The sequence below is a fragment of the Larimichthys crocea genome, chromosome XIII (assembly GCF_000972845.2).
Source record: "Larimichthys crocea isolate SSNF chromosome XIII, L_crocea_2.0, whole genome shotgun sequence".
Lineage (NCBI taxonomy): Eukaryota > Metazoa > Chordata > Actinopteri > Sciaenidae > Larimichthys > Larimichthys crocea.
The window spans coordinates 47,718,081-47,745,338 of record NC_040023.1 but is presented as its reverse complement, the minus strand read 5'-3'; the positions used below and the strand labels follow the sequence as shown (position 1 = coordinate 47,745,338).

General features: G+C 41.1%; 1 protein-coding gene across 4 annotated transcripts in view; it reads left to right on the top strand.

Annotated features, from left to right (window-relative positions):
* ppp1r9a (protein phosphatase 1, regulatory subunit 9A) overlaps positions 1-27,258 on the top strand; it is a 51,094-nt gene that overhangs the window by 18,561 nt on the left and 5,275 nt on the right. For all 4 annotated transcript variants that reach the window (XM_010735819.3, XM_019262647.2, XM_019262648.2 and 1 more), the window contains exons 3-16: positions 4,738-4,870; positions 5,680-5,800; positions 9,740-9,844; positions 13,442-13,577; positions 17,532-17,684; positions 20,733-20,786; positions 21,540-21,769; positions 22,988-23,084; positions 23,895-24,030; positions 25,394-25,482; positions 26,211-26,373; positions 26,506-26,539; positions 26,878-26,925; positions 27,056-27,104. In XM_010735819.3, the coding sequence (XP_010734121.3) occupies positions 4,738-4,870; positions 5,680-5,800; positions 9,740-9,844; positions 13,442-13,577; positions 17,532-17,684; positions 20,733-20,786; positions 21,540-21,769; positions 22,988-23,084; positions 23,895-24,030; positions 25,394-25,482; positions 26,211-26,373; positions 26,506-26,539; positions 26,878-26,925; positions 27,056-27,104 (1,548 nt within the window). The remainder of the gene's footprint in view (positions 1-4,737; positions 4,871-5,679; positions 5,801-9,739; positions 9,845-13,441; positions 13,578-17,531; positions 17,685-20,732; positions 20,787-21,539; positions 21,770-22,987; positions 23,085-23,894; positions 24,031-25,393; positions 25,483-26,210; positions 26,374-26,505; positions 26,540-26,877; positions 26,926-27,055; positions 27,105-27,258) is intronic.

Below are 27,258 nucleotides of genomic sequence, written 5' to 3'. Positions count from 1 at the left end.
ATTGCCTTCCATCCTCTGTAAACTCGACTCTTCCTCTTCATTCCTTACATTTTCTCATCATCTTAAAACTACCTGCATCTCTACTTGTGTCCCCTTGTTGCCCTCTTTTTTGGTCCCAGTTCACCATCCCATCTCCCCTTCCACTCCTCACTATTCAAATGTTATCTCCTACCCCCATTTTCTCTTCTCTCTTTCTCTCTCTCCCCCCCTGTGGATTGGTGGATCCTTTGTTATCCACGTCCCTCTGTCCCAGAGGGGAACCATCTGGGACAGAGGGACTATCCAGACAGACATTATGTGGCTCAGAGGTTGTCATCTAGCAACAGTGAGATGAATCTTGATTCAGGACCCCAGCTTGGCATGTGCATGTATCCATGCTTGTGCAGACATGTACCCACAATGAAATTTTAACTGGCTGCACACACATGCAAACAAAGCCTGCCCACATACTGGTATCTTCTAAATACCTGATGTGAATTTCGGCATTACATGCTCAAGCACCCATATACAAATACAAGGAGAGTGAGTGGCTCTCATGCTGTTTGAGAGGGCTCAGCTTTAATCAAGTCAGTGGCTGAGGGCGTCTGCAAGCATCTGCAGAGTCACAGCTGCTGCAGCAGCATCCATGAACAACAGTGAAACCGCATTTCATTTCAACAGTCAAACAAAACTCCGTCCTCCTGCGAGTCCCAGAGTTCAGATAACAAGAATGCCAATCTGTGGATGGCCAAGCAGAACTGCTGTCCACACTGAAGTGCCAGTAACTACGTTGTAAGGGGTCTGATTACTGACAAAACACAACAGTGTGTGTGTGTGTGTGTGTGTGTGTTTGGTGTCTGGGATATCGATTAGTGTGTTGTTTGGATGAAAGATGAGGACAAGCGGAGAAGGAGGAGAGATATTGGTTGATACAGGGAGGAATGACGAAATGAGTGCAAGGAGAGGCAGTCATTATCCGAGTTTACAATGTATATACTGTATGAGTGTGTGGGTGGATCAGAAGTATTATTACACTGAATGAGTTGCTGTAAGATGAGCGTATTTACCAGTTCCCAGCTTAAGAGGGTGTTATGAACCCTACATCGTATAGAAGTTTTTTGCATTCAAATCAGGTAGAAAGATTTATTCAGTAAACAACATTACCGCATTAGAGTTAATAAAAAACTAAAACTTACATCCTATTTTATGATTTTAAATATATGCAGTCAGCCTCCTGAAAATAAAGCACTTTTATATTGATCCTAAAAATCTGACTTTCTGTTGGCACAAGCTTTTTTTTTTTCATCCAAAGTGGTGAGTTAAGCTTGGAAGAAAGTGCAGGCAGTGTGGAGGAATATATTTACATGTAAATGGTTGTGTGTTGTGTTTAATCCACCAAAGGACTATTCCAATTTAATTCCAGAGGGGTGCCACATGGGGAGACGGACCATTATACTCAACCACAGTTAGCTGTGCCTTGTGCCTTCTGCCTCTTCAATAAAAATGGAATTACAGTTAGTTTAAATGACCTGCCTCAGCGCACACCAAATGCACTTGAAAGTGGGAATTTGTAGCTGTTTGTAATCTTGACGTGAAGAGGGTATAGATTTCACACAGTTATTAAAGCAGATAAGGGTGAAATGCTCCGACATTGCCTGTTTCCAAGGGATCAGTTGATTGGATTACGTGGGTCAGCATATTAATATGCATCATACTAGGTTTGATGGAGCTGTCAAGATTTATTTTATCTCTTGAGTCATTCTCTACATACAGACAATGTTTGGTTATCATGTTTGGACCATGTTTGTTTACCTCAAACAATCTCAGAGCAACCTGACTTTAAATGACTAAGAGTCATATCTTTTGTATTTGGTCATAAACTTGGACAAACTGGGACTTCTATGTGATAATGGTATTAGAGGAATGGTCAGAACCAGCAATGGCTGTACCAAATTTCATGTTTCAATAACATAACAACAAAAATGGAAAAGGCAGTGGATGTCAGCAATAGTCAGTGTTAGCAATCAATTGCAAAGTTGTACAGATGAACCAGAACCAAAAATGTCGACCGCCTTCCCCAGAGCCATGCGGCCAGCCGTCTGCCGTGAAGGGCAGACACTTATATATACACAGAGGTAATAGGTAATGATGTTGTTTGAATATAGCAATTATATATTATATGTGTGCTTAGCTGCAGCACGGTCTGCTCCACAGCTGTCAGACTTTTGGTTGCCAGCTGCAGGCCCGGGCCTGTACTCTGCCATTTTTCAGCTCCCTATAGCAAAAACAAGCAGCAGGCAGCAGTGTCCTACCATACAGCCAAGGTTAAACACAAGTGCACACATCACTGTAACATCTCACAATCTCACTATGCCTGTTTTTTTTTTCTTATCTCTGTTCTGTTACTTCAACTTGAAACTTTTTTTCTTGGCAGAACAAAATCTAATTATTGTCAGAGAAGATGATGTGTCCGATCTGAGGAGAGAAATGTGAAGATTTTGTTAGAGATATAGCACTGGTTCACATTTCAGTAAGCTTTTCTATCTCTTTGTTTTGAGGAAGGGTCATTTGTGTGCTTAATATTTACCAAATTGGAACATGGCCTTTCCTTGCTGGGAAATCAGGCGGTGTTTGGACAATTTGGAGATACACCAGTAGTTTCCGTTTAGAGCCAGATAACCGTCAGGTTTCTTTATCTTGTAGGTAAATGCTTTCCATCCAATAGTGCAGTGTGTCTCTCTGTTTCTCTTTAACTCTCTTTCTGCCTACCTATTCTTATTTCCCCTGTGCAAACTCTTTCATTTATCTTGTCACTCGCTCTCTCGGTCACCGTTGTCCATCCTTTTGCCTCCGTTTTTTTGGAATTACCCCTCACCCTGCCCTTTTCTTATCTGTCTCAATCACTGCGCCTCCTGCGCCTATTCTTCATCCTCATAACCTCCCTCCCTCTCTTCGACTGGCCACATGCTAATGTGTTTGTAGACACAGAGACAGAGAGAGGCCATTAGAGAGTGTACTGACTGCCAATGGTAGCATCGTGTCCAGGACATCCAGGACGGTGCAAGTGCTGGTTTTAGCATTCGTCAGCAGTGTGTCTTTGTGCATTGGTATTTATTATGTGTGTGGACGGAGAGGTGTTTGTGTGCCTATATGTTTGCTTCTGTATCTTTTTTTTAATGCTATGCATGACATTATGTACATGTATGTGGATGAATGATGTGTGTGTGTGGGTGCAAGCATTAATAATGCAGGGCTGTTGATCACACTGAATGATTGATGACAGCGAGGTCATGGATAGAGCTCACGCAGGCTCACACAGAGGAAAGAATAAAAATCCGCCCTGGCAGCATCACGCTACATCAATGTGCGCCAAGCTGTGTGTACAACCAGCACTGTGTCCCTTCAGCGGAGAGCCATTCATTTATTTATTTACTGTTGTTTGTCACATCTTTATCATGTGGTAAGATATCAGTCAAATCCACGCTACATCCGCTACAGTGTGAAAAATGTGTAACTAAAAGCACAAATCTTGACTTGACATTTTTCATGCATTTTTTCATGTGTTGTACTCGTTTGCCCCTTTTTTTGTGTTTGTCCTGAAAGAGCTGAGATCTTGTTCCATTTCTGCACACATTCACGTCAAGTGGCAAACATAAATCTGCCGTTAGGCTTTAATCAATATATGTGATGGGACATGATGCCTCATTGATTTCTCCTGAGAATACATTTCCTCCTACACCCAGTTCAAAGAGGTCAGGGCACAATGATAGGAAGTGACCGACTTGCTCAGTGAAACGCTGCGTGGTGAAATGAGATTTGCACCATCAGTTTATTTCCTTTTATCTCTGATTCATGTGATCACAGATGAGTAGCATCCAGCATAGTAAATAACTTTGATACTGACGTCACTGTGCTAAATGTGTGACATCCTTCCTCCGAACTCCTTGTTTTTGGGACACGGCACCATGTGGTTGAAACTGCTAGTTCTCAGATTTTAATAATAGCAGCTGGGAGCTGTAATTGTCTGCCTGACTGTGAGACACACAGACACTTCATATCGTCATACCGAATGTTCACGTATACACGTAAACACTTCCCTTATTCAGCAGCCAGCAGCCAGCATTCTGCAGAACGCCGCACTACTGACGTGACAACAGCATGCAAGTTCGAGCCTGGTCATGCACTGCTTCCTCACCTCCTCCCCTTCCTTCTTCAGTGCAGGGAGCAGTGGGAGTGCTTGGCCGGGATAAGATGTGAAGTGATGGCTGACTCTTGCTGGGGAGGAGAGATTCCTATGAGGATGATACTGCTTAGAGGAGGAGAAAGGCCTCCCTATCTCTCATCACCACAATATGTTATTCTACAATAGTTTCCTGTTGGGTAATGGCCTGATTTGTGGTTGTAGTTGTGGCTTTGTTATTTACCACAGTGTTGTTAGCTTTGTTGTGTGGATAATGCATCGGTTGGGAACACAAAAGCTCTTATTTACCTCCATCCATATTCATGACCTTCAAACAGTATTACTCCACCTACAGAGCAACCAGTGTTATCAAAGAATAAAGGTGTCTTGTCATATTTGAACGGGTTGATCAGTGTAGCCTTGTAAACTTTAAAGCCTCTTTTATTTAAATGATCATGTACAATATCTTTTTATAAGAAAACATCCAGAATCATTCTGCTGAGGTGTTTATATCTCTATAACCAGAACCAACTGCTAAATTTGATATCTTCCGTTAACTGCTTGTGCTCCCTCTCCAGGTGTTCAACACCTACTCCAACGAGGACTACGACCGCCGTAATGAAGAGGTGGATCCTGTGGCCTCCTCCGCAGAGTACGAGCTGGAGAAGAGGGTGGAGAAACTGGAACTGTTCCCGGTGGAGCTGGAGAAAGGTGGGAAACAACATTTAAGGAGTCATAAGGAGGAGGTGGATCCTGTCAGTTATATATGATACCCAGTAGACAGAATCACCCACATATGAGATGTCATCATTTTTTTTAATGAAAGGTGTGATATTTCTGTTTTCCGTCTTTCTATTCAGAGTCTTCATTTTGTTATTTCAGTATTTCTTTGTCCCTGTTCCCCTATTAGGACTTAAGGTTTTCAATTTCCTGCCCAACCATCAACAGTAAGGCTAAAAAAGCATATTTTAATGCTTTCACCACCTTATTTCAATGCAGCAGTTCACTACAAATCTGCTTAGATCAAATTAAAAGACATTGTAGTATTTTTTTTTTTCCTAATCCCCCAGCATGAGCTACAAAGAGATGATATTTCATCTCCGTCACTTTTCCTGTTGAGGTTTTCCTGTGTTGAAATCCACTATTGTCAAGGGCCTAAAATAGAATGACCTCACATTGTAGGGTTTCACCATCCACTCCCTGTTATGTAACCCCGTCCAGTCGTGAATAATTAATGCAGGATGGAGATGGACGGTCACTACACTGAAAGGGAATTTCCTATCTAGCACATTTCCTTGTTTACGTGGAGGCCACCTTGCCTACATTAAATATCTTTCCTCTCCTTCATTAATAAATCAGTTGTTTTCCCGTTTGAGTGTATTCATCCATTCATTTTTCCATGTATCCCTCAGCCCACCTGACAGTTTACTAGGAGCCATTTTGCTTTCCAAGATTAATGGAAGGTTAGGAAATGGAGGCCACAAACACACACCTTATCTATGTGGTCTCTATGTTTCCAGATGACGACGGCCTGGGGATCAGTATCATTGGGATGGGTGTTGGCGCAGACGCAGGCCTGGAGAAACTAGGCATCTTTGTCAAGACCGTAATCGAGGGCGGAGCTGCCGAGAGAGACGGCAGGTGAGAGCTGCTTTTCATATTGGATATCCTACAGAGTCTGGAGACACATTAAAGCAGATGAGAGCGCCTGAAAGCTCAGCATGTGCAGCACCAAAGACGCACCTATTACTTATTGTACAAAAACACAGACAGCAATTAATCAGCTATTTTGTTTCTGTTTACCCACCTCCAACTTCACTCCCTGTTACGTACACACAAACACACACACACACACATACACATACACAGAGTCACACTCTGTCCCTGTCTGATTTAGCAGCAGGGGTACGGATTAGATGCACTGGGAGAAGCGCAGTCTGGGACATGAAGTCTCGGTCAGGACTATACAGTCTGTGAGTGTGTGTGTGTGAGAGAGAGAGAGACAGAGACAATGCACTAGAGTGTAATGTGTCTCAGTTTGCAAAAGTTAGTCTGTAGAAAATGAGAGACTTTTTTATAGTCTTCCAGATTCACAGTGTCTCTACCTTTGTCCCTGGATGATGCGTATGTGCAGTGTGTGTTGTTGCAAGGGAGAAACTGTGTTTGCGTTGTGTGTCGTTGTGCATTACCAAGTGTGAACAGTGCAGAGTAAGCACTCAGCCAGGAGTAGAGGAGGAGATGACATCTTCCCAGCAGGCGAACTGTGGTTACTCTGCCTCCAAACCACCAGCTTTTACCTATTAGTGCGTCTCTGTGGTTCAGGTTCCCCATAAACAGATTAAAAACCAGATAGGCACTTCCATTCGACGCTGTATGAGAGCAGTAAGTACTGTAAGCTCCTCACACACACTGTGTGCACTGGGGTTGTTTGTGGTAGCTGTGTTTCCTCTGGGTATTAATTTTTTCCTTTTATGTAGCAGCCAGGGCTGGCATTTTCAGGAACACATGAGAGTGAGATTAGTTGGAAACAGAGAAACAGGGGAGGGGAGTCGCCGTTAAAGGAAAGAAACAGCTTGTTCACAAGTGACAAAAGTTGATCCTGTTCTAAGATGACAGTCGCTTTGACTCCAAAAAGTCAAATTGAGTTGGAGAAAGAAATATGAAAGGTTGAAATTAATGAATGCATGACACCTAACCATGTCATTTTGATGGCTACACTGAAAATAATAATAATAATGAAATAATAATATTAATAATAACTCAACTATGTCTAAAACTGGAAAAAAAAAATGCACTGACTTTTAGGCTTTGATCCATTCATTCACCACAAACTCCTCCATACATCTATTTTGTCATGTTTGACTTCCTAGATGACTTGTCATACATACAACATACAAAATAAAATGTTTGTCTTGGTTTTCTCCTCGTGTAACGATAGATGTGTTTCAAACTTGGTGAGATAAGAATATTTTGAAGTGGCTTCCAGTATGTTTGCAGAGTAATGGACACAGGAGTCCACAAATAAAGGGTTTTCATTTAGGCTTAGTGTGTATAAGCTGATTTAGGCACAACACCTCTGGTTTCTTTGTTTTACTGTTTTTTCTTTCTTCACCCAATATAAACATAACTATTAAAATATGGTTAGATATTAGGCAGATATTATTAGAATAAACTTTTGCATATGAGCATAATCTGTTCTTTAAACCTAGTCATCCAGTGATACTACAAGTTAAAAACAGTTGGACTGAAGTGTATTCACAACACTAACAAATTTCCAAAGTGTGTGAAATACTGCAGTTGGGGTGGGGTGGGGTGACTGCACAGCCTTGTTGTTGCTCTGGTGTTTCTCTCAGTGATTTTCACTTTTCAGACTTACTAAGAAAGCACTACATTTATAGTTCAGTCAGTTTCAACTTTGATCCTATTTGCCGCTGACAGAGCAGAGGAGAAATACTTCTCCTTAACATCCTTTGAACTGTTATTGAACGCATATTTCAGTATAATGCAGAACAACATTATACTGCATGATTAGTGCCTCTGCCACTGTAGATGATGGAAATAGAATAATCTTTTTTATGTGAACTTGCCTGTGACTGCATGATGGATTTCACAATAAACCACATTCACAGTGTGAGATAAATTAACTGAAGACTTGAGATATCAATAATAGATACTGGGTAACTTGTGCACATTCATTCAACCTCTAAGCACTCACACAGACACAGACACACACAGACACACTAGGCAGAGTATAATTTTCTTCCACCGGGCTTTCTCTCTCTTGCTGAGTCGGATGTAATGGTCTGACGCACACACTCACAGGCAGACAGAAAGATGGCCTTGGCTGTTGCTCACTGTATTGTCTGGTGCAGATGACCCTAGGTTTGTGTGTGTGTGTGTGTGTATGTCCTGAGGTGAGATGATGGTGTTTTAGTTTATTTGTATTAATCTCCCTTTGTTGTCAGTTTTTCTTTCCCGCTGCCTTTGCTCAGCAGCTGTATGTCAAGCAGCCTTCGGTCGCACAAAGCCAAATTGAGATGTTAGATGCCACGAAGGTCAGAAAGGCGTCTGAGCTGCTGAGTGACAGACAAGCAGCTTGCTCTCTGTTCACCTCTCAGACTCTATACTTCCATGTGACAGCTCTGGTTGATGTGTTGGTTGTCACGGTCATATTAAATCCTGCTTTGCAGCTGCTTTATGTTGTGACAGGCTGAGACTGGAGCTGAAAGGACGTTGGATACTGCAGTTGCAGATGCAGCCTTCAGAGATCATTGCTTGATTTTAATCTTGACTTTTTGTTCAAAACTTTAAATGCAGTCTACAGTGGTTTTTCAGTTTTAGAATTAGACGTGTCTCTCAGGATATCTCAGCCTCTCCTGCACTGACTTTGACCACTTGATGTCAAGTTAATGGAAGCCTAATTCTTAACCACCTGGGTGCTCTTTTAATAGTAAATGTAACCTAAAAAAGCCTGATGTTTTAATTATATTTTACACTTCAATTGAAGTTCCATCATGCAAATCAAGAAAAATTGAGTTAACAGGCTTGCAGCATTCATAAACATTTGCATCAAATACTGTGGAGTCAGCTTGCAGTTTGAATGTATTCCATTATATTTAGAAATTGCGCTTAAGGCAGACATAGTTTGTTTAAAGGTTCAGGATAAATGGAAGCTGTAGTGGTGCATGTTAAGTAGAACTGGACAAGACTCTTATGAAACAGTGACTCATTATCCTCTCAATTCTCCCGAGGACCATTGCTCTCCAAACTCTAGAGTAGTTGGGCTGGTTTGGAGCTTTTTTTTATCATAAAAATGTGATAATTGGACACGATTAAAGTGTAATTGAATTTTCTGTGTTCATAGATATCGAGGTCCCACATTTCTGCAGGCTCGTTGCACATTGCTATTACTTGGACACTTGGACCGAGTAGAAGCAGGAGCTTTGCAGCAGAGTTCAAAGTTGTTTGTTGTAAAGAAAATGATGCCTTCAAGCAGTGAAGTATTAGAACAATACGCTGTTTTGATGAAAACTAATAAGACCTAGTTTTTTGTTTTATTCATATGTCAAAGAAAATTAAAAATTAAAAACACAGAATCCTTCCTAGTCTGGTTTTTATGCAGATTTTCAAGCAGATTTAAATTAGATATGTAGCAATGGTGTCTCTTTTAAGTCATGATGTGATGAATAGTAGATCATCAGTTTTCAGAGTTACAGGTCAGGTCAAGAACTTAGCTGACCTCTCATCGTGTCCTGGGCAGATCGGAAATGCCGGCTGTGTTGTGGCCCTGGGAATGGCCTCTCTGGCCTCCGTGTCCTCGTTAGCCCTCCCAGTTTGTTTTGAGCCTCATCTCTTCTGTCTCATTGTAAAGCAATGGTCTGGGGTTATTGCAGTGGAAATTTGTGACCTCAAGAAAGTCCTGGTACTGTTTGGAAAATAATGTGAATATGCATGAAAGGTTAGTTTGTTTGTCCCTAGTTTTGCTACAGAAATCTTAAAACTGAAGCAGAGACAGTAATACATGTACAAAGGGCTGTTGGACAAAGTGTTAAATGATGCTTTCACTTGTTTGTGCATCAGGATCAAGGTGAATGACCAGATCGTGGAGGTGGACGGGACCAGTCTGGTTGGTGTCACCCAGAGCTTTGCTGCCTCTGTGCTCAGGAACACATCAGGAGTTGTCAGGTAAGAGAAAGTTTGAATCTCCTTTACTATTAAAAGAATAAAATTGAATTCAAGAATATAATGAGAACAGAGCGAATTACATGGACACAAGTAAAAGTATGGTACTCCCACCATCAGACGAAGCTTAAACATTCATAAGAAGTTAAGATTTGGTGTTTGATTAAATGTAGCTTCTTATGTTGCATACATTAGATCTAAATGTTTTCGCCCACTGATGAAGATTACCGAAAGATTATGGAAACCAAAGTGTGTCAAGCTTCTATCAGCCCCAAGAACCAGACTACCACAGTACAGTACCAGACATAAGTACTAACAAACAAACAAAGCCTCTAAAATGTCCTTTAAGTTCAGCCATGATCAGTGACGTCTGCGCAGAAGAAAACGAGGGCAGTCTTCACATCTCACTACCACTGCATGCTATAACTCCGAATGCTGTTCGTCCTGCTGTCATGGTGTAAAAAAAACAAAAAAAAAACACAGGCGCTTAAACTGCCATGCCCGAAGAGATTTTGTTTGGCCGGTGTCATTACCATATCTGAAATGGGTGACAACGGCGGAACACAGTATGTGACAATAGTCTTGTGTTTTTGACAGTCAAGCAGTTTTTGGCAGGGGTCTGCACAGAATGTGGAGCTGGCAGCACACACACACACACACACACACACACACACACACACACACACACACACACACACACACACACACACACACACAGCATGGCAGGAAGGCTATGATTTGGAAACCTAGTGCTATCCTTGGCACTGCTGTGAGCCTGTCATCTTGTCTTTCCATTTTCTTGATATGGTTTACTGTAGTGTTTCTCTCTGCTATTGCGCACTGACAGTCCTACTACTCACTTTTTTCGTCTTCCTCCATCTCATGTGCTGCTTTCACGCCTCTTTACACCCTTGTATCCTTCGATTTATGCTTCTATTTGTCTTAATTCATTGTTCCTTCCAATCTAGAGACACACCACACACAGTGAGACAGCTGTTATAATGCTGTTAAATAATCCAAGGCCTCAGTGTGGTTTTCAACTTCCATCCTATTCTGGTCGACTCATTCTCTGTGGGACTCAGCCGTGGAAAGATAGATGTGTGTGTGAGACGAGTATAGTGCCTGGGGAAAAGCTGGTGGCTGAACTAAGACATGTACAACAGTATCAGAACAGACTGTTGGCTGGACAGATGCTGTTTGCTGAACTAATATTGACAATGGGGGTTTTCCACATACCAGGATGTGGCACTTACAGGTGAGGCAGCCTTGAAAAGGCTCCATCTATCACCTGTACATCTATGCAGCAAACATACAAAGATTAGTATAAGCAGTGCAGGAAACTTGATAGTCTAAACTGTCTAATAAAGATCTAAAATTACACTGAAATACATATCAGGTATGGTTATGATATGATAGAGTACTGTGACAATCTTATGGCAAGTTGTAATAGAATCACCAGACCTATTTTCACTCTGCTCTCCCTCTGCTCTCTCACTATTTTCAGTCTTCCTCCCATCATGTCTCACCCACACACTCCTCCTCCTCGGTAAATCCTTTCCTCTCTCCGTCTGATCACCAGAGATTTTATGGCCAACTGTCCTAGATTTGCCATTTTAGCTATATTTAACCCCGACTTCCAGCAGCAAATTATCCAGGTTTTCGTCAGAAGCATCTCTGTCCCCCTGACAATATAAAACACAGTGTAGTAAAGGCTATAACAAATACAACTCGTAACCTCGTCTCACTTTTGGAAGATGGTTGTTGATTTGTACCTTTATTGGCTATAAAGGTACAAATCATGTGAGTTGCACTCCATTTATTGTCCTCTTTTAAAATGATAAGGTTGCTGATATTCTCTATATGATTTATTGTCAATAAATCCCATGAAAGTTGACAAAAACAACAAAGAATTGATCCCTCTGATGAAGAATTTGCTCCTTTGCTCTTTGCCATAGGTTTTCTTTGTGTTGTTCCAAAAATGATTAAAACACACCATTGACATACGGTGAAATATTCCTTTATTATGAAGGGCACCATAGTTTATTTAGTGTCATCCGTATGTGGCATCATGCTCCTGTAAATACTCATTAGGGCACGTAATGTGTATTAGTCCGCAGCTGAAATAGTCCCCAGCAACTCTTCCTTGCATTTCATTAAATAAAAAGATGGCTTGTTACACAGAACAATCTGGAAAGTCATCACCGTCAATCTGTGCTGACATCCTCAAACACTTGTCAACCCCCTAATGGAGGAGACAAGTGAGTGTCCTGGCGCACTTCTCCTCCAGCATCGCTTTGAGCTTTCTTTTTCACTCGTCATGCAAAAATGAGAAATGTTGTCCCTTCAAGGTCCTGTACAGTACTGTCTGTTTATCTTTAAGAGCCATGTCAGTCTAAATTGGAGTAAATTAGATCAGAAGTGAATGTTTTCTGAGGCAGCGCTGTGTGTGGTAGCCCGAGAACAGTAGGAGACAGACTCCCCATGCGTGTGGAGAAAGGTTGTTTCCAGGTCAGCTGCTCCTCAGACCTCCCTGTTTTCCAAAGGCTTCTTACAGTACAGTACTTAGCTGAGCCGGAGCCTTCTCTCTTTTTTTTTTTTTTTTTTTTTACTTTCTATCTCTGTTGTGCCCTTCATGTTCCTTCACGTGTAGATCAAATACGCCTCTCTGCTGGAGCGTAAGGCCTTTTCCACATCGCCTTTAGAAATATATGAAAGAGCTCTCTGGAACTGAATTCACTTGATTAGGCCCTCTCTCGAATCCACTCTCTCTCTCTTTCTCTCTCTCTCTTTCTGTCTGTCTCCCTGTCTCACTCTTAGCACACTTACTTGCACACATACAGTAGATGCGCGCACACACACACAGTTATGGAGCCCCTGCTGGGTTGGAGATTGCCTGAAATAGGTCTGAATAAACTGGCGATGATGTTATACACTTTCTTTTAAGTAGCAGTATTATTATATATTATTCTTAGCAGTGAAGTTACCATGAAAGACCTCTTATGATTTATGATAATGTAAATTGTTATTTTTTCATACCCTAACGTGAAGACACAGCAGCACAGAGCAGGTTATATTTGGGAGCAAAATGATTTTTTATTTCCTTGTGCTCTTTCTCCTTGCCTACATTTAAATGTGAAATGTATTGTCAGTAGGTCCCATGTGTGACACTACAGCAGTCAGTAGTCAGAAGCTGTAGTCAGGCACAGCCTGTGGCTTTCTCCATTTAGCTCCATGCCAGGCTAATAACAGGCTGCATGGTTGAGTTGACTGCCTTTTCACATTATTATGTGTATCCCGTCTCCAAGCCCGGCCCTGATACGTCAGCAGATATCGCTGTCATTGCTATGTGGCTGTGGGCCCTGGCTGCTGTGGTCGTTTCGCTGCACAAGTACACACATGTTACTAAAGGGAAAGGCAAGAAACTTTAGCTTTATAATGCACAAACAAATAACTGTCACGTCAGGTTTGATGTCTGTGTCACATGTATTTAAAGATGTGTCTCTTTTCTTTCAAATTATATGACAGGGTAAAGTGAAAAGTTGCCATCAGGCGTAGACAATTAGATTGGTAGACTGTTCATAACAGGGTGTGTCGTTGCAGGTTTGTGATTGGCCGAGAGCGTCCGGGCCAGCAGAGTGAGGTGGCCACGCTCATCCAACAAACCCTGGAGCAAGAGAGGAGACAGAGAGAGCTGCTGGAGCAGCAGTACGCCCAGTATGACGCTGATGATGATGAGGTAATGACCAGACACGACCCTGACCACCATACAGTGAAAGTATTATGTTTCCAGCGTCTGGATAAGAAAAGCATCACCTTATATTGATAAATCTCATTATATCTGCATTTATCTGATCTACTATCAGTGTACACACTTCATACACATGACACTGTATCAGAGAAATGAGGCTTCTAGCTGTCACATAAATGTAAATCAGCTCCCTTCTCATGACAGTTGACTTGAAGTTTTAGCTTATTAACTCCATAAAACTGACTGACAGTAGGCTTTGATGCTGGCACACAAAACACACTCACTGACTCACAGACACACACACAGTAAGAGGATGCCATGTGAGCCTCAGTCCTAGAAAGCATCACTCAGCGCTTCCCCCAATGATTCTGCTGCTTACTCACAGCACATTTAATCCACCAGACACTGAGCTCATGGCCCTGCAACTCATGCTATTCGCAGGCGCGTGCGTGTGACCTGGAGACACACTTGCATGTACAGTATATACACATGAAATCACCCACTGTAGTAATCTAAATCAATACAAACTGTACCCCCACTTGCACACATAGGACCAGATGCACTCATGCAGAGATTTTACATGCCAATACACACACACATACACACACTCAGGCATCCTCATCAGTTTTTCATTTTCTGGTGGATGGTGGATTGAGAGGCCTTCAAGCATAAGAAACTCCTCACCAGGGTATAGAAGCTGATCTCAGCACTCCCGTAATCACAGCCCCACACACATGTAACACTGTCAGCTCTTATTAAAGTTCCTGTAGTGAATTGAAACTCAATTTCAGACGAGAAACCTCCCTCCTTCTGCTTTCTTCCCTGCTGTCTGTCATCATTTCATATTTTATATAATGAAAGTCTAAATAAAATTAGAGAAACAACTTGAGATCTTTTACATTTACTTTTATATTGAATGAACACACTGTGCAATAGATCCAACACACACGGAAACATAAGAAGAGTGATCGTGTTCAAATTGTTAATCCATACATAGATCACAAACCGCTGTAAAAACACACTTCAAATCTGCCACATTCAAGCACCAAACCATCCATAACTACCTACGTAACTGCCGATAGGGTAAACAGTTACAAAACCATTAAAAAAGATCTATGGGGCAGTAAAAGGAGCTCATCAATATTAATATCTCTATAAATATTAGAACGACTTCTCACTGGGTGGGCGGGAGGGAGGTTATTTCTCACTCTGAGTACTGCCAGGGTACACGTGACAGACAGCTCTTTATCAGAGCTGGAGCTCCTGTCCCAAGAGGAAGGGACGCTCCATTAGTTAGCAATAGCCATCTCTCACACACACACACACACACACACACACACACACACACACACACACACACACACACACACACCTGTCCATTAGGACGTTTGATTATATGTAATCTAACACATGCGTGCCCATCTGTCAGTTGTTAAATGTGAACACATGCATGGGAAAAACATGCTGGCACAAACATGCTACAAAATATGTCTAAGTCTAAATATATTGATTAGTTTTATGTGATTTTAAAGTAAATTAGCTTTTTAATTTGTGCAAAATGTGATGATAATTTTCTTTTTCGTGATATTTTATAGCATAGCAAATAAATGCGTAAATTAAGATTAATGGAAATAATCTGTAGTTGCAGATTAGATTAAGATTCAGTTTAATTTTTGTAAATGAGAATATGCAGAATAGAAGACAGATGGTTCCACTAAAATCAACAAAAAGCAACACAGATTTTTCAGTACGATACTGACACATGTATTCTCTTATGTCAGCGTTTATTGACTTTAATTTAAAAATACAACAACGAGTATTCAAATGAAAACATATGCACATATAACAATGACTACACGTGCACACACACTAAGTTAAAGCTGCGCACAGCGGTCAGTCTCTTCCTCAACGGTCATTATGCCAACATCACACTCGACAACAAGATTTCTCCTCAAATCGTCCCCTCCTCTCCTTCATGCATGTGGTCGAAGGTGATGCATTTATCATATGCAAATTGGTGTTTGACTGCCCTCCCATGTGTTCAGTGGTTAACTCCACCTTCAGCAAATGGGGCCGCAATGTAGGATGCTGGTAGCATGGCAACAAGCAAGCCTATTATGGAAATGTAACTCTGTGTCGGTCATGCATGCAAACAAATCAGGCCTGAGTGCCGTTGTCTGGGAGGGAGATAGATGAAGGGAAGTGCAGGGAAATAGATGAAGAGAAGATATAGGCCAAGATGATGAGAGAGGAGATGAGAGTGTGTGTGTGTGTGTGTGTGTGTGTGTGCGTGTGTGTGCATGTGTACTACATGTGTATGACAGATCAGGACTGAAAGACAAGTAGACCAGTCATGATAGACAGAAAGACAAAGTCATTGCACTAGTGACAAAAATCATATAATTTTGAATATTTTGAATTAGCATTGAATAAATGTTGGCTTATGAATATTAACATGTAGATGGTAAAATTTATGGCTGGAAAACAATCAAGTTGGACCAACTGTCAGGAAGAGAGAACAATAGAGAGGACATGGTAGTTGTGTGATGTTTTCAGAGTAGCTCCGCTGGAAATATCCGGTTCTGTTGGTCATCAGCCAAAGAATGAATCAGCCGATCCATTTAGAGCCGGCGCCTAATGGCCAATGCCAACATTCATTATACAGTATTTTGAGAATCAGAAAAGCAAAACTGCCTGGAATACATGCAGCACGAAGGATTGTATTAATGTCAAGTGACAAAGTGTTCATCTCAATCCTGTTAAATGTTTAAAGCTATAATAATGACTTGTTTCTAGTGACTTTTATTAGTCAAGGATTGCTAATATGTAGAATAAGCTCCATTAGACACAATTAAAGGCTCGAAGCTTGCTAGATTTGACCTCTAACCCCCTTACACTTGGGGCAAGATGGTGACTAATGTTTAAAAATAATAAAAAGGGACTTTCTTTCTAGAAATGACACTCATGGCTGACCAGGCTGTCAAAGCAATTTATTTATTTTATTTTTTTTACAAAGTTTTAGCCACCTAGGTTGGTTAACCTAAATTTTATATAACTGGTGGCATTAAAATAGCATTACTTACGCAAAGGAGAATATAGGGGGGAAAAAAAGGATGGCATGAGGAAAATGTACAGGACTATGTGACGGTGCATGACAAGCAGTGTGCAGCAGGTGGTGCAGACGGAGAGATTGGAGATATACAGATGAGAGAAGATAGATGACACACGGATGTTGTAGTTGGACGGCTGAAAGCAGGCTATCATTTCTGGTTGGCAACTAATAATTTTGCCGGCTCAAATGACAGCGGCTGTTTATCAGCTGTTACTTAATGCAGTTAATTAAGCCAACATTAGCAAACTTAATTGGCTATCTTTTGCTTGCGATGCTGTGATATGCAATTGATGCTTTGTGCATAATATTGTGACGAATGATGGAAGGGAAGGTTTGTTTGTTTCCTTACATTTGAGTCACAGTAAACATCTGATAACCCCAAAAATACTGTGCAATCTTTGAAAAACCTAGAAGGTTTTGTAATATTATCATCATTATCATTTTGTTTTTTGTTTGTTTTGTATTTCCAGAATCAAAGACTCTTAAAACCATCTGGATGAGTAAATATTCCTTCTGTTGATGTTACTCCACTTATTCCTAATCCAAACAAAGATGGTAGCCTGGAAACCATATCTACATATCAAATTTGTACAACATGAAGCAAAAGAAGAAAAAAAATGTATTACCAGTTATACTGGTATATAATGATGTTTCTTTCATGCAAAATAATGTTAATATTTTGCTTGTGTTTTATAAAAAGGATGGATTAGGGGGAAAAAAATAGTTGCGGATGAAGGGTGAAGGAGAAAGTAGACCTCGCTCATATTTGTACAGTATGCTGTTTGTACGAATTGTGGACCACATGACTGACTTTGCATTTCCTCTTACAGCAGACAGGAGAGTACGCCACAGACGAGGAGGAGGCGGAGACAACAGTGGCAGGCGGAGAGAAGAGCATCGAGGTGTTTGACTTGCCGGAGACGGAGGACATCTTGTCTCCCTCAGAGTTAGACGCCAATAAACTCTACCAGAAGTTCAGAGAGGTAAACGCCGTTCACTGTCGTTAAATTCTTCTCTTTAATATCCCCATGTGAAGTGATGGGAGTTTGATCTGTCAGCGTTTTGAAGAATAAAAGTAAAACAGTAAATATATACCCACTAGAAAAAAGAGTAATTCAATCAAAACAACAAAAGATACCAACACAATGGAGTCTCACTATCTAAGATCTGCTTATGATCCCTTTTTCCTGATCTGGATGATTAGAGGCATGAAGACAAACATCTGTGCTTATTCCATTTCTAATTACTCATGTTGAAACAAGATTGGAAGAAAGAGCTAAGACTTAAAACCTGTGTTTGAATCAACATGTATCCTGATCTTGGCACCTCCAGCCTTTAAGAACTGTTGAACTTCTGCTACCACCACTAAAAATGAACTCACCTTAAGAACTACAGCTTTAAAATGGAAAATGAAATCACTGGCTGTTAACTCGTTTATGCTTTTTAGGCTGCTGAGAAGCTGATAGTATCGATTGAACACTCCAGCTCTGTTTTTGGCACCATAAGACTCGAGTCTTTTGTGGACTGGCACACTGGCTGTATGACATATTTAATAAATGGCTTCAGCTGCACTGCAGGCACCATTGGGGATATTGGGTGAAACTATAATGTAATCCCTGGTCACAGGATGTATACATTTGTTCCATTTTCTCTGGATCTTGACCTCTCTCTCACATAGTGTAGCTTTTACCTTTTTCGTTTAACAGGCTCTCCGTTGCCATTTCTTCCTCATCTGTCTTTTCTGCCTTTTACACACCCAGAGAAAGAAGAAGCCAGGCAGCTGGGAAATAAGCCTTTTAATAAAACGACAGGAAGAAGATGTGATAGGAAAAATGTTCTTGTAGTTTGACAGCGAACACGTATCTCTTAAACCGTTTTATCTTCTTAATGGCCTTTTAAAAAAATATTATTCCTCCCCTGCTGTTCAAGTCCATTTACTTTTTTGATGATGTTTTGAATTTTTCTTTTTGAGCCAAGTGTAATTATGAAGGCTTTAGTCAACACAGTACACTTTTCTAAATGCACCCGACACACTTCCCATTAGAAACTGTTGAATGCTCCAGAAAACATGAATTTAGTGTGTTTTGTGTTTTCTGTGAGGAATTTCAAACTTTTTAATTAATTTTATGAGCTAAACAGAAGATATGTTTTGGGCTTTTTAAGCTTTATCGGACAGAGACAGCTGAAGAGTGACAGGAAAGTGGGGAGATAGAGAGGGGGGATTAACATGCAGCAAAGGGCCACAGGTCAGATTCGAATCCTGGGCTGCTGCGGCAAGGACTGAAGGACATGACCAAATATGACCTGCTGAGCTATGAGGAAATGTGTTATAATGTTATTATAATGTTGTAGCCAGAAGAAACATGGAGTTCAATTACAGTAAAAGCATCATAAAGCTTCAGTGAAGTGTTGGACCAAGCAGATACATACTGTGTTACTTTGCCATACTGCCATACTACAGTGATGAAAATTCTCTTCTTCAAGTCTTAAAAGCATGCCCACATGCCCACTTTGACTGAAACTGTTTTTTCTTGCTGGACTCACTCCTCCTGTTCACACTGTTTATTAAAGATGTCCTTGTATGCTGCATCTAATGAGAGTAACAAAATAGTCCTTGTTATGTGCAACATTACTTCACAAAGTTTATGTGACTCAGCAGTCTGGAAAATACTGTACCCATTTTATAAAATTACAGTCTTTTTTTGGTTGTTTAATTTGAATGATTATGAGTTTATCTTTGTTTCTAAAGCTTGGTAAAACAGTCAGGATGGTTTAATTTATTTAATTGTTTGGTATTACTTGTAATTTATGTTGCTGCTCTGGTTTCTGGTCTCTTTTTCTAAGACTGTCCTAACCCTCACCCCTAATGTTAGAAGCTACCAACTTGATTTGTCTCACTCACAAGTTTATTATAAGTTTGTAATTTATTTTTGCAAAGGTAAAGACTGATTTGATCCCCTCTTTTATTGGAGAGCATCAGAACAGGAGAAATAATAACAACACTGTTCATATTGTATACAGTGAACCCTCGTTTATCGCAGGGGATACGTTCTAAAAATAACCCGCAATAAACGAAATCCGCGAAGTGAGTTTTACAATTATTATACGTGTTTTAAGGCCATAAAACCCCTAACCACACACTTTTATACACCTTTTTACACACATTTTGTACAGTACTCCCTTAAACAGGACGCAGAACTCATGTGCGGTTCTCCCTTAGCCAATCAGGACGCAGAACACAATGCGCGTTCATACTGTACAGTACACTGTAAAAAAAAAAAAGCATGCAAAATGACACTGAAAAAAATCCGCGAAACAGCGAGTCCGCGAAAAGTGAACCGCGATATAGCGAGGGATCACTGTATATTGTTTTAGGACAGACTTGGAAAAACTGTGAACTTTTCCTTTAATCTGAAGAAAAGAAATATGTTCGTTGTTACACTTGAAATTCCCCCGCTCAGAATGTCACTCCTTCCTTTTTTCTCTATTTCTGCCTCACTTACCAGAGCCCTCATTTGCTCCCATTTCCACATCTCTTGTTCCATATCCAGTCCTTTCTCTCCATCTCCATTTTTATGTCTGCTCTGTCATTATCTCTCACCCTGTCTGCCTCTTAATGATTCCTCATCTCAACTTCCATCCATAACTCTTTTGTCGCTCTCTCTCCATTTCCAAATCTATCCATCTGACATGTTACACTTCAGAAAATATACAAGCCTTTAACTCATAAGATCTTAAAAGTTTTAAGCAGTTTTAGACATTACATTGGAGAAAGTGAACTTTTTGTTCATTTAATGCTATGTTCGAATATTTTTTTATCTATATATCTATCTCTTGCCTTACTTTGCCTCTCCTCCGAGAGCGTGTCAGGGCTGGAGCTGGGATGCTGTCAGGGGAGGACAGGGTTGGCTGCCTCTGTCCGTCACACTGTATCGACAGCGGAGAGAGCCTGCGCAGCCATGCATTTGATTATCTGACCGCCCTCTCTTTTCTCTCCTGTCTTCTCTCTCCTCTCCTCCTGCTTCCTACAGCTCCAGATCAAACACACCGTGACTGAGGCCGAGATCCAGAAGCTCAAAAACAAGGTAAGAGATTAAAACTGTCAGCGCGCGGAACTGGTTGCGGGTGCAAATGACTGAAGTTTGCTGGAGTTCAAACAATTTGTAAGTGGATGTAGGACTAGTGTCAGGACAACGGGGGGGCAGCTGTTCATGTTCTGTGGGAAAGCTTTACGAATAGATTTTGTTCTTAAAGACAAGCACCTACAAATCAGAGATATATTTCAAAACAATCAAGCTTCTTGCAAGATGCTGCAAAAGTTTCCTTTGCAGTTGCACATATATAAAAAGTCTGTAATATTTCTGTATGTCCTGCAAAATGTTCTCATCCTCAGTCACAAATGTCTGTAAACCAAATAAGAAAGTGAGAGCACAAACGGACTTTCTATTTATTTCTTTTTCTGATATCTAAAAGCTCTGTGTATGTGCATATGTGTGCATGCTTACCTATATACACATCTGAAGTGTATAATTTATACACTCAGTCAAATGCTAACTGCCTCATTTGTTTAATTCCTGTGTTTTGTGTGCTGTGATATAATGAAGTGGTTTCTAAAAAGCTTATTTTAAAATCTTTTGGTCTAAAACAGTTGAAAATTTTTTGGGATGTTTGCGAGGAAGCTGCAGACAGCAGAAATACGACTTCTAATGCTTTGGTGTGAGGGGACGAACTATGTTATCTGCTTTTTTAAAATTTGGATTCATACTCAGTAATGGTAAATGTATTATCTTATTAAAAAGTTCAGTGTTGTATCTAAAGTTGTTTTTGTCGTCTTCCAGTTGGCGTCGGTGGAGAGGGAGAAGCAGCGCTGGGAGAAGGAGAAGAGTCAGTTGAAGGCCAGCATCGAGGAGAACAAGGAGAGGATGCTGAAGCTGGAGAGCTACTGGATCGAAGCGCAGACCCTCTGCCACACAGTCAACGAGCACCTGAAGGAGGCCCAGGCACAGTACCAAACTCTGGAGAAGAAGTACAACAAAGCCAAGAAACTCATCAAAGACTTCCAGCAGAAGTGAGTGAACCTGGGTTAAACTGTTTGTCCTCATCTGTGATCGGGAAATGAGGATTTTATGTGATTATGCAGGGATGGATCAGTTTTTTCCAGAGCTTTCTATCACATCTCAAGTTTGGATGTAGTTTGTTTGTGGAGATCAGTTGTTTTTCCAGTGATAACAGGTCTCTGATCTGATGTGAACAGCCTCCTTCATCTCCACTTTAACTACTTTGCCCTGAACCGATGGTTGTTCCGGTTCAGACCAGACCAGGATGTTTCTTTTGTTGTCATTGTTTAACTGTTTACTGAGAGAGGCTTTGACAACTTGAAATTACACATACTACATTATATGTGGCACCCCAGTAGAGCAGCAGGTTTGATCCTTTGCTGCATGTTATTCTGTCTCTCTCCACCTTTCTTGTCTATCTTCAGCCTTTCTATCGAATAAAGGGAAAAAAAAACTCATTTATAAGTCTAGTATGACTCATACAATTGAACCACTTCTTAAATTAAGTCATTCCATCAATCCTGCCACTAAATGTGCGCCTTAATAAATAATCTTAGATAAATTCCATCATTATTCTTTTTTACAGCCTCACTTGCTTCAATGAGCAGAAAAGAGAATTACTTCTGCATTTCCATCTCTGAGGCAGAGCGGCTCTTTTTAAAGCCTTATCCCAACTCACCAGTCAGAGCTGAGTCTCCATGCTAATGCAGCACAGCCCTTCTGCTTTTCAGTGCCTTGATCTCTTTGGTCAGTCCCATCACAGCCTCTCCTGCACAGCTCCAGCCTGACTGCCTCTAATTGGCTCTGGGCCCTGCAGGCCAAATGGATTCTAGCTGATGAAACAAACTCTCCATGCTGTTCTGTGGCCTGAGCTGTAGAAGAGAGACAATGGGCTAAGCAGGCATGAGGAAAGTACTGAATTTAGTACATTTAAATTTAGGGATGTATATTTACGTGTTTTGTTTTTAGGTCTAGATATATGTGTGTGTGGGGAAGTGTGTGTTCACTATGAGTCAGGATGAAATGTGTCACAGCCTTATTGCCACAGCTGAGCGAGGGGCAGGCACCGTCACACATGGTGAAACATGCGCGCACACACACACACGCACACACACACACACACACACACACACACACACACACACACACAGCAAGTGTATCTTGTTTTCCTGTGTTAACACACACCTACTCAGCACATTACACTCTTCCCCTCCCCCTCGTCTCTCCAGAGAGGTGGAGTTCATCCAGAAGGAGGATGCGGAGAGGAGGCGGCTGGAGGAGGCTGAAAAAACTCACCTGGCTGAGATCCAGGGACTGCAAGTCAGGGTAAACCAGATCTTTTTAAGTTCACTGTGTCTGTCTCTCACCTCCATTCCCCTGTGCTTGCCTCTCTGTGATTTAGTTGCTCTGTCTGTGTCTGGTAAGATTCAGCATAGTGGCCTCTAAAGAAAACAGCAAGCTCTGATGTAAAAAAAACAAAAAAGCACTGTGTTCTTCTATGCTTGTTCAGAGCGTACCCCACCTCTTGCCCAATGTCAAACATGATCATTAATCTTAAATATCTGTTCCACAGAGAAAGATTCCTCCTCTTTGGACAGTAATGGCACTTTTACACTTTGACACTCTGTGTCCAGCAGCCTGTGGTCGGCTCTATTGTGAAACCCTGTATTGATTTTCTGCTTTCCTAGTCTTAAAACATGACAGTTGTGGTGTTTTCTACTCAAGTCTCAGTTGAATGGGTAATCAACCCGCCTGTCCCCTACTATTATTCTGCACGCTGAGCAGTCATTCTCCCGCTGCGCTGCGTTGCAAAGGGTGAATGGTGAAGTGTGGCATGAGAAAGAGCGGTGGAAAAATGGTATAATCGGGTATTTAAGTCAACCGCAAGACAGGAGGGTTGTGCTTTAACTGAACTGACATATTGGATCAAATGTCAAGTACTCTACGTCCAAATACTTCAGTTTTTCATGTGCGCTTGGCCGACTTCTATAATTTAAGTATTTCCAAAATGGAATTGAAAGATGAACTATGCGCTCCTCATCATGTAGCCCATTTATTTCAGTTCTTTAAAGCAGCTGTTTTGACAGGTAATTGCCTACCGCTGATTAACATCGATCGGTTCCTGTCCCTCTACAGATTGCAACATTGGAGTCCGAGCTAATGCAGCTGATGAAGCAGAACGGCATCCAGGTCAACAACAACAACAGCAACAGTGCCGAGAGGCTGAGCGCTCAGCAGCACAGCCCTAAAAGGGCTGCAGCTCAAGCCAGAGGTGTGTGTTTGTGAGGGGGACTGGTCTCTGTCAGGATCATTGTTATGATTATTTAAATGAATAGTTCTGCATTCACCTTCTTGCTGAGAGTTAGATGTGAAGTTTGATAGTTGAAGCCAGCAGCTGGCAGACTTAGCTCAGCTTAAAAGGTGAAAACAGAGGTACAGAGGCTTAAAGTTTAAAAACAAGTTGTAGTTATATCGCTGATATCCTGGAGTTCTTACACTTTATAATATATAACATGAGTAATGTCCAGTCTTTGTCCTAACAGTGTGATGGCTCTAGCTTCATATTGAACAGACAGACATGAGAGTACTATTGATTTGTCCTTCTAATGCTCAACAAGAAAGCAAATAAGTGTATTTTCTAAAATGTCATTCATTTAATGAATACTGTGAGAGTTCAAATGAGAGAATCTCGTCATATTTATGTCTGATATATGGTCTCAAATAAACTTTCCTATTAATAATAAGCTTCCTATTACATTTCTTGTTTAAATAAAGTATCTAAAGTACCAAGTTTTTCTTTTTGTCCTTAAGTTGACCCATGATGCAACTTACAAACACCCCTGCAGTTTATTGACCCTCCCTTCCCTGTAAAGGACATCAAAAAGATTTTAATAAAAGTTAAACTCTCATAAGCCATATGCACTTATACACACACACACACGCAATGAGGCTTACACACACATCCTCCTCTCCTCCATTGTCTTAAGCCTCACACACACTCTCCCTCTGACTGGAACCTCACTTTGGACCTCTGCAAACAAAAAAAACAAACATATAATCCCCTTTTCAGCACATCTGTCTGGCTTTGTTCTCCCCGAGTATTTTTAAGCCTCCGCTGGCTTTATTTCAGTGGCTGCATCTGTCAGAACGGAGTGTGCACAGCGAAGGGCCATATCTGATACTGTGCAGACGGGATAACAGAGTGATTGGCTCTGCACTCATCCGAATAACGCAGCACATTATGTAATATAAAAAAAAAAAAAAAAAAAAGAGGGGCTGAGGGAGACGGCTGGATATAGAGGAGTGAGAGAGATAATGTGGGAGGAGAGGACAAAATCTTTTTCATTTTTTTGTCTCATCTGACAGCGTCTCTTGTGCACTCAGAAAAATCATAATTGCCTGTCTAATTAACCTATTAGTTACTTTCGGAAGATTGAGTTGATATAATTTTAATAGACTTATTTAATGGGCGTGTCAACACTGGGGTCAGGCTAACTTAATAAGATAAGAAACGAAAGAAACATCACAATTAGTGAACAAATACTTTTTATGAATAATTATAAAGGACATTTATTTAGCTTGTGAAGCTAAATAATTGTGTGTGTGTGTGTGTGTGTGTGTGTGTGTGACTCTAGACTTTAGGGAGGGCTCTCCCCATTCACCCAGCAAAAAGAAGAGCTACAGAGAAGTCGCCCGAGACAGCATCAGCTCCACCGAGGGAGAGGTTTGTTTTCAAAAGACATGCACACACCCCTGCATATTTATCTTTTTTTCATCGACCAACATGTGTCTCCTATTTCACAACATCTGTTAGAGTATCGACCATATGCGACGTGGACAGATGTGATTTTCTAATAAAACAAGCTCCGTCACTCTCATTAGACTCCTCTCATGTTTAATATGTCTTTAATTTCACTGCAGGGTGTTTGATTAGTGTGTGTACGTGCCTGCCTGTTCGTGTGTCTTTAACCCCTGTCCATCCCACTTTATTCCTTTAATGGATTAATTGCTGTGCGCTTCTCTGCGACACTAATTGAGACTGTCACAACTTATTGTCTCACCCAGTGTGATAATAACAGCCACAGTCTTTTTCTGGATGAAAGGCTCTCGTCTGGCTAATGCTGTCACTTAACTCGGCTAGAACAGGAATGAGTTCAGATTGGATAAACAACTTGAGAAAGTGTTTCATCAGAATTGGAACACAGAAACCAGGCAGAGTGAGGCTTCCAGAGGAAAGAGATGGCAAGGAATTAGAAATGGTGAAAGTGTGTCAAGTGACTTCTTTCAGATTAGTCTGCAGCACTGGCTCTTCAAATTAGTTTTTCTTTGATTGCACTTATTCCCTTTTTCCATGACCACTTCTGAGCCTTTGCTTTCCTGTCTTTCAAATTGTCCTTCTTGCTTCTCCTCTATTCTCTTCTTCTCTTTTTGTATCTTCACATTTGTCTTCAGGTCTCAGAGGGACACGGCAGTCCAGCACACAGTCGTTCTGGTTCAATTCGTAGCGTGGCCTCCTGTGATGCAGGAGCCGCGGCGCTCAGGACCCCTGGCAGTGCAGAAAGCTCTCCCAGACGAACACCGCACCCCCCGTCCACCACAGGAGCCCTCCAGGACGGTTAGTACACCTACACCCCCTCTACATCCACCACTAAATTTCTCTCACTATTTTTTTCTGTTTTGTTTTGTAAGCTCATGAGTTGAAGTAGGAGTAATCTGAGTGGGGCGTTTTTTGATCACTTTCCATCAGGTCTTGAGGAACACAGACAAGCTCTGGACCCTGGGTAAGTCGACAAAGAGTGGAATGACATCTTTTCAATCTCAGTTGTAGACATACCAACATTACAATGTAACGCAGATGGTGGAATGTGGGAGGAAAAAGCTGATTAATGCAGGTTTTTGAAATTATTTGGGAAGAAATTTGCCCTTCAACCTTAGTGTTTTCTTCACATATTTGTTTGTAAAGATATATCATGGTTGGGAATGTAATATTTTGAACTATAAACAATAAAGATGACACATTTACATTCACAATGTATTTAGAAGAACAATACTGAATAATTGTCCCTCTTTGTAAAGAGATTGTGGAGAATTGTCTCACTCGACCTTTTGTTCTGTTCAGGTCCTCCCTCAGGAAAACCAAAGACCCCAGAGCCTCACCTGGAAACAGGTAAATGATCACTGCATCAGCATTTTCTTTTTTTTTTCAATGAGTTTGTGTCAAGAAACTGTTTATGATGGTGTGCTACAGTACTCGTCACCACTGACCTCTGTTTAATTTCAACCCCCTTCTCTCTCAGCTCCACAGAGCCGTCAGCAGAGGACAGTCCAGAGAAACTCAAAGCCAAGGTACATGACACTTGGTGACTGTGCTTCAGGCAAATAATGATTCACTTCACAGTGAGGACATTAAAGGACACTTTGTTTTGCCCTCTATAATTTAATTAACCAGCCTTTTGCCAGACCTACAGTATGTACTTGCACTTCCATTCAGTAAGTCTAA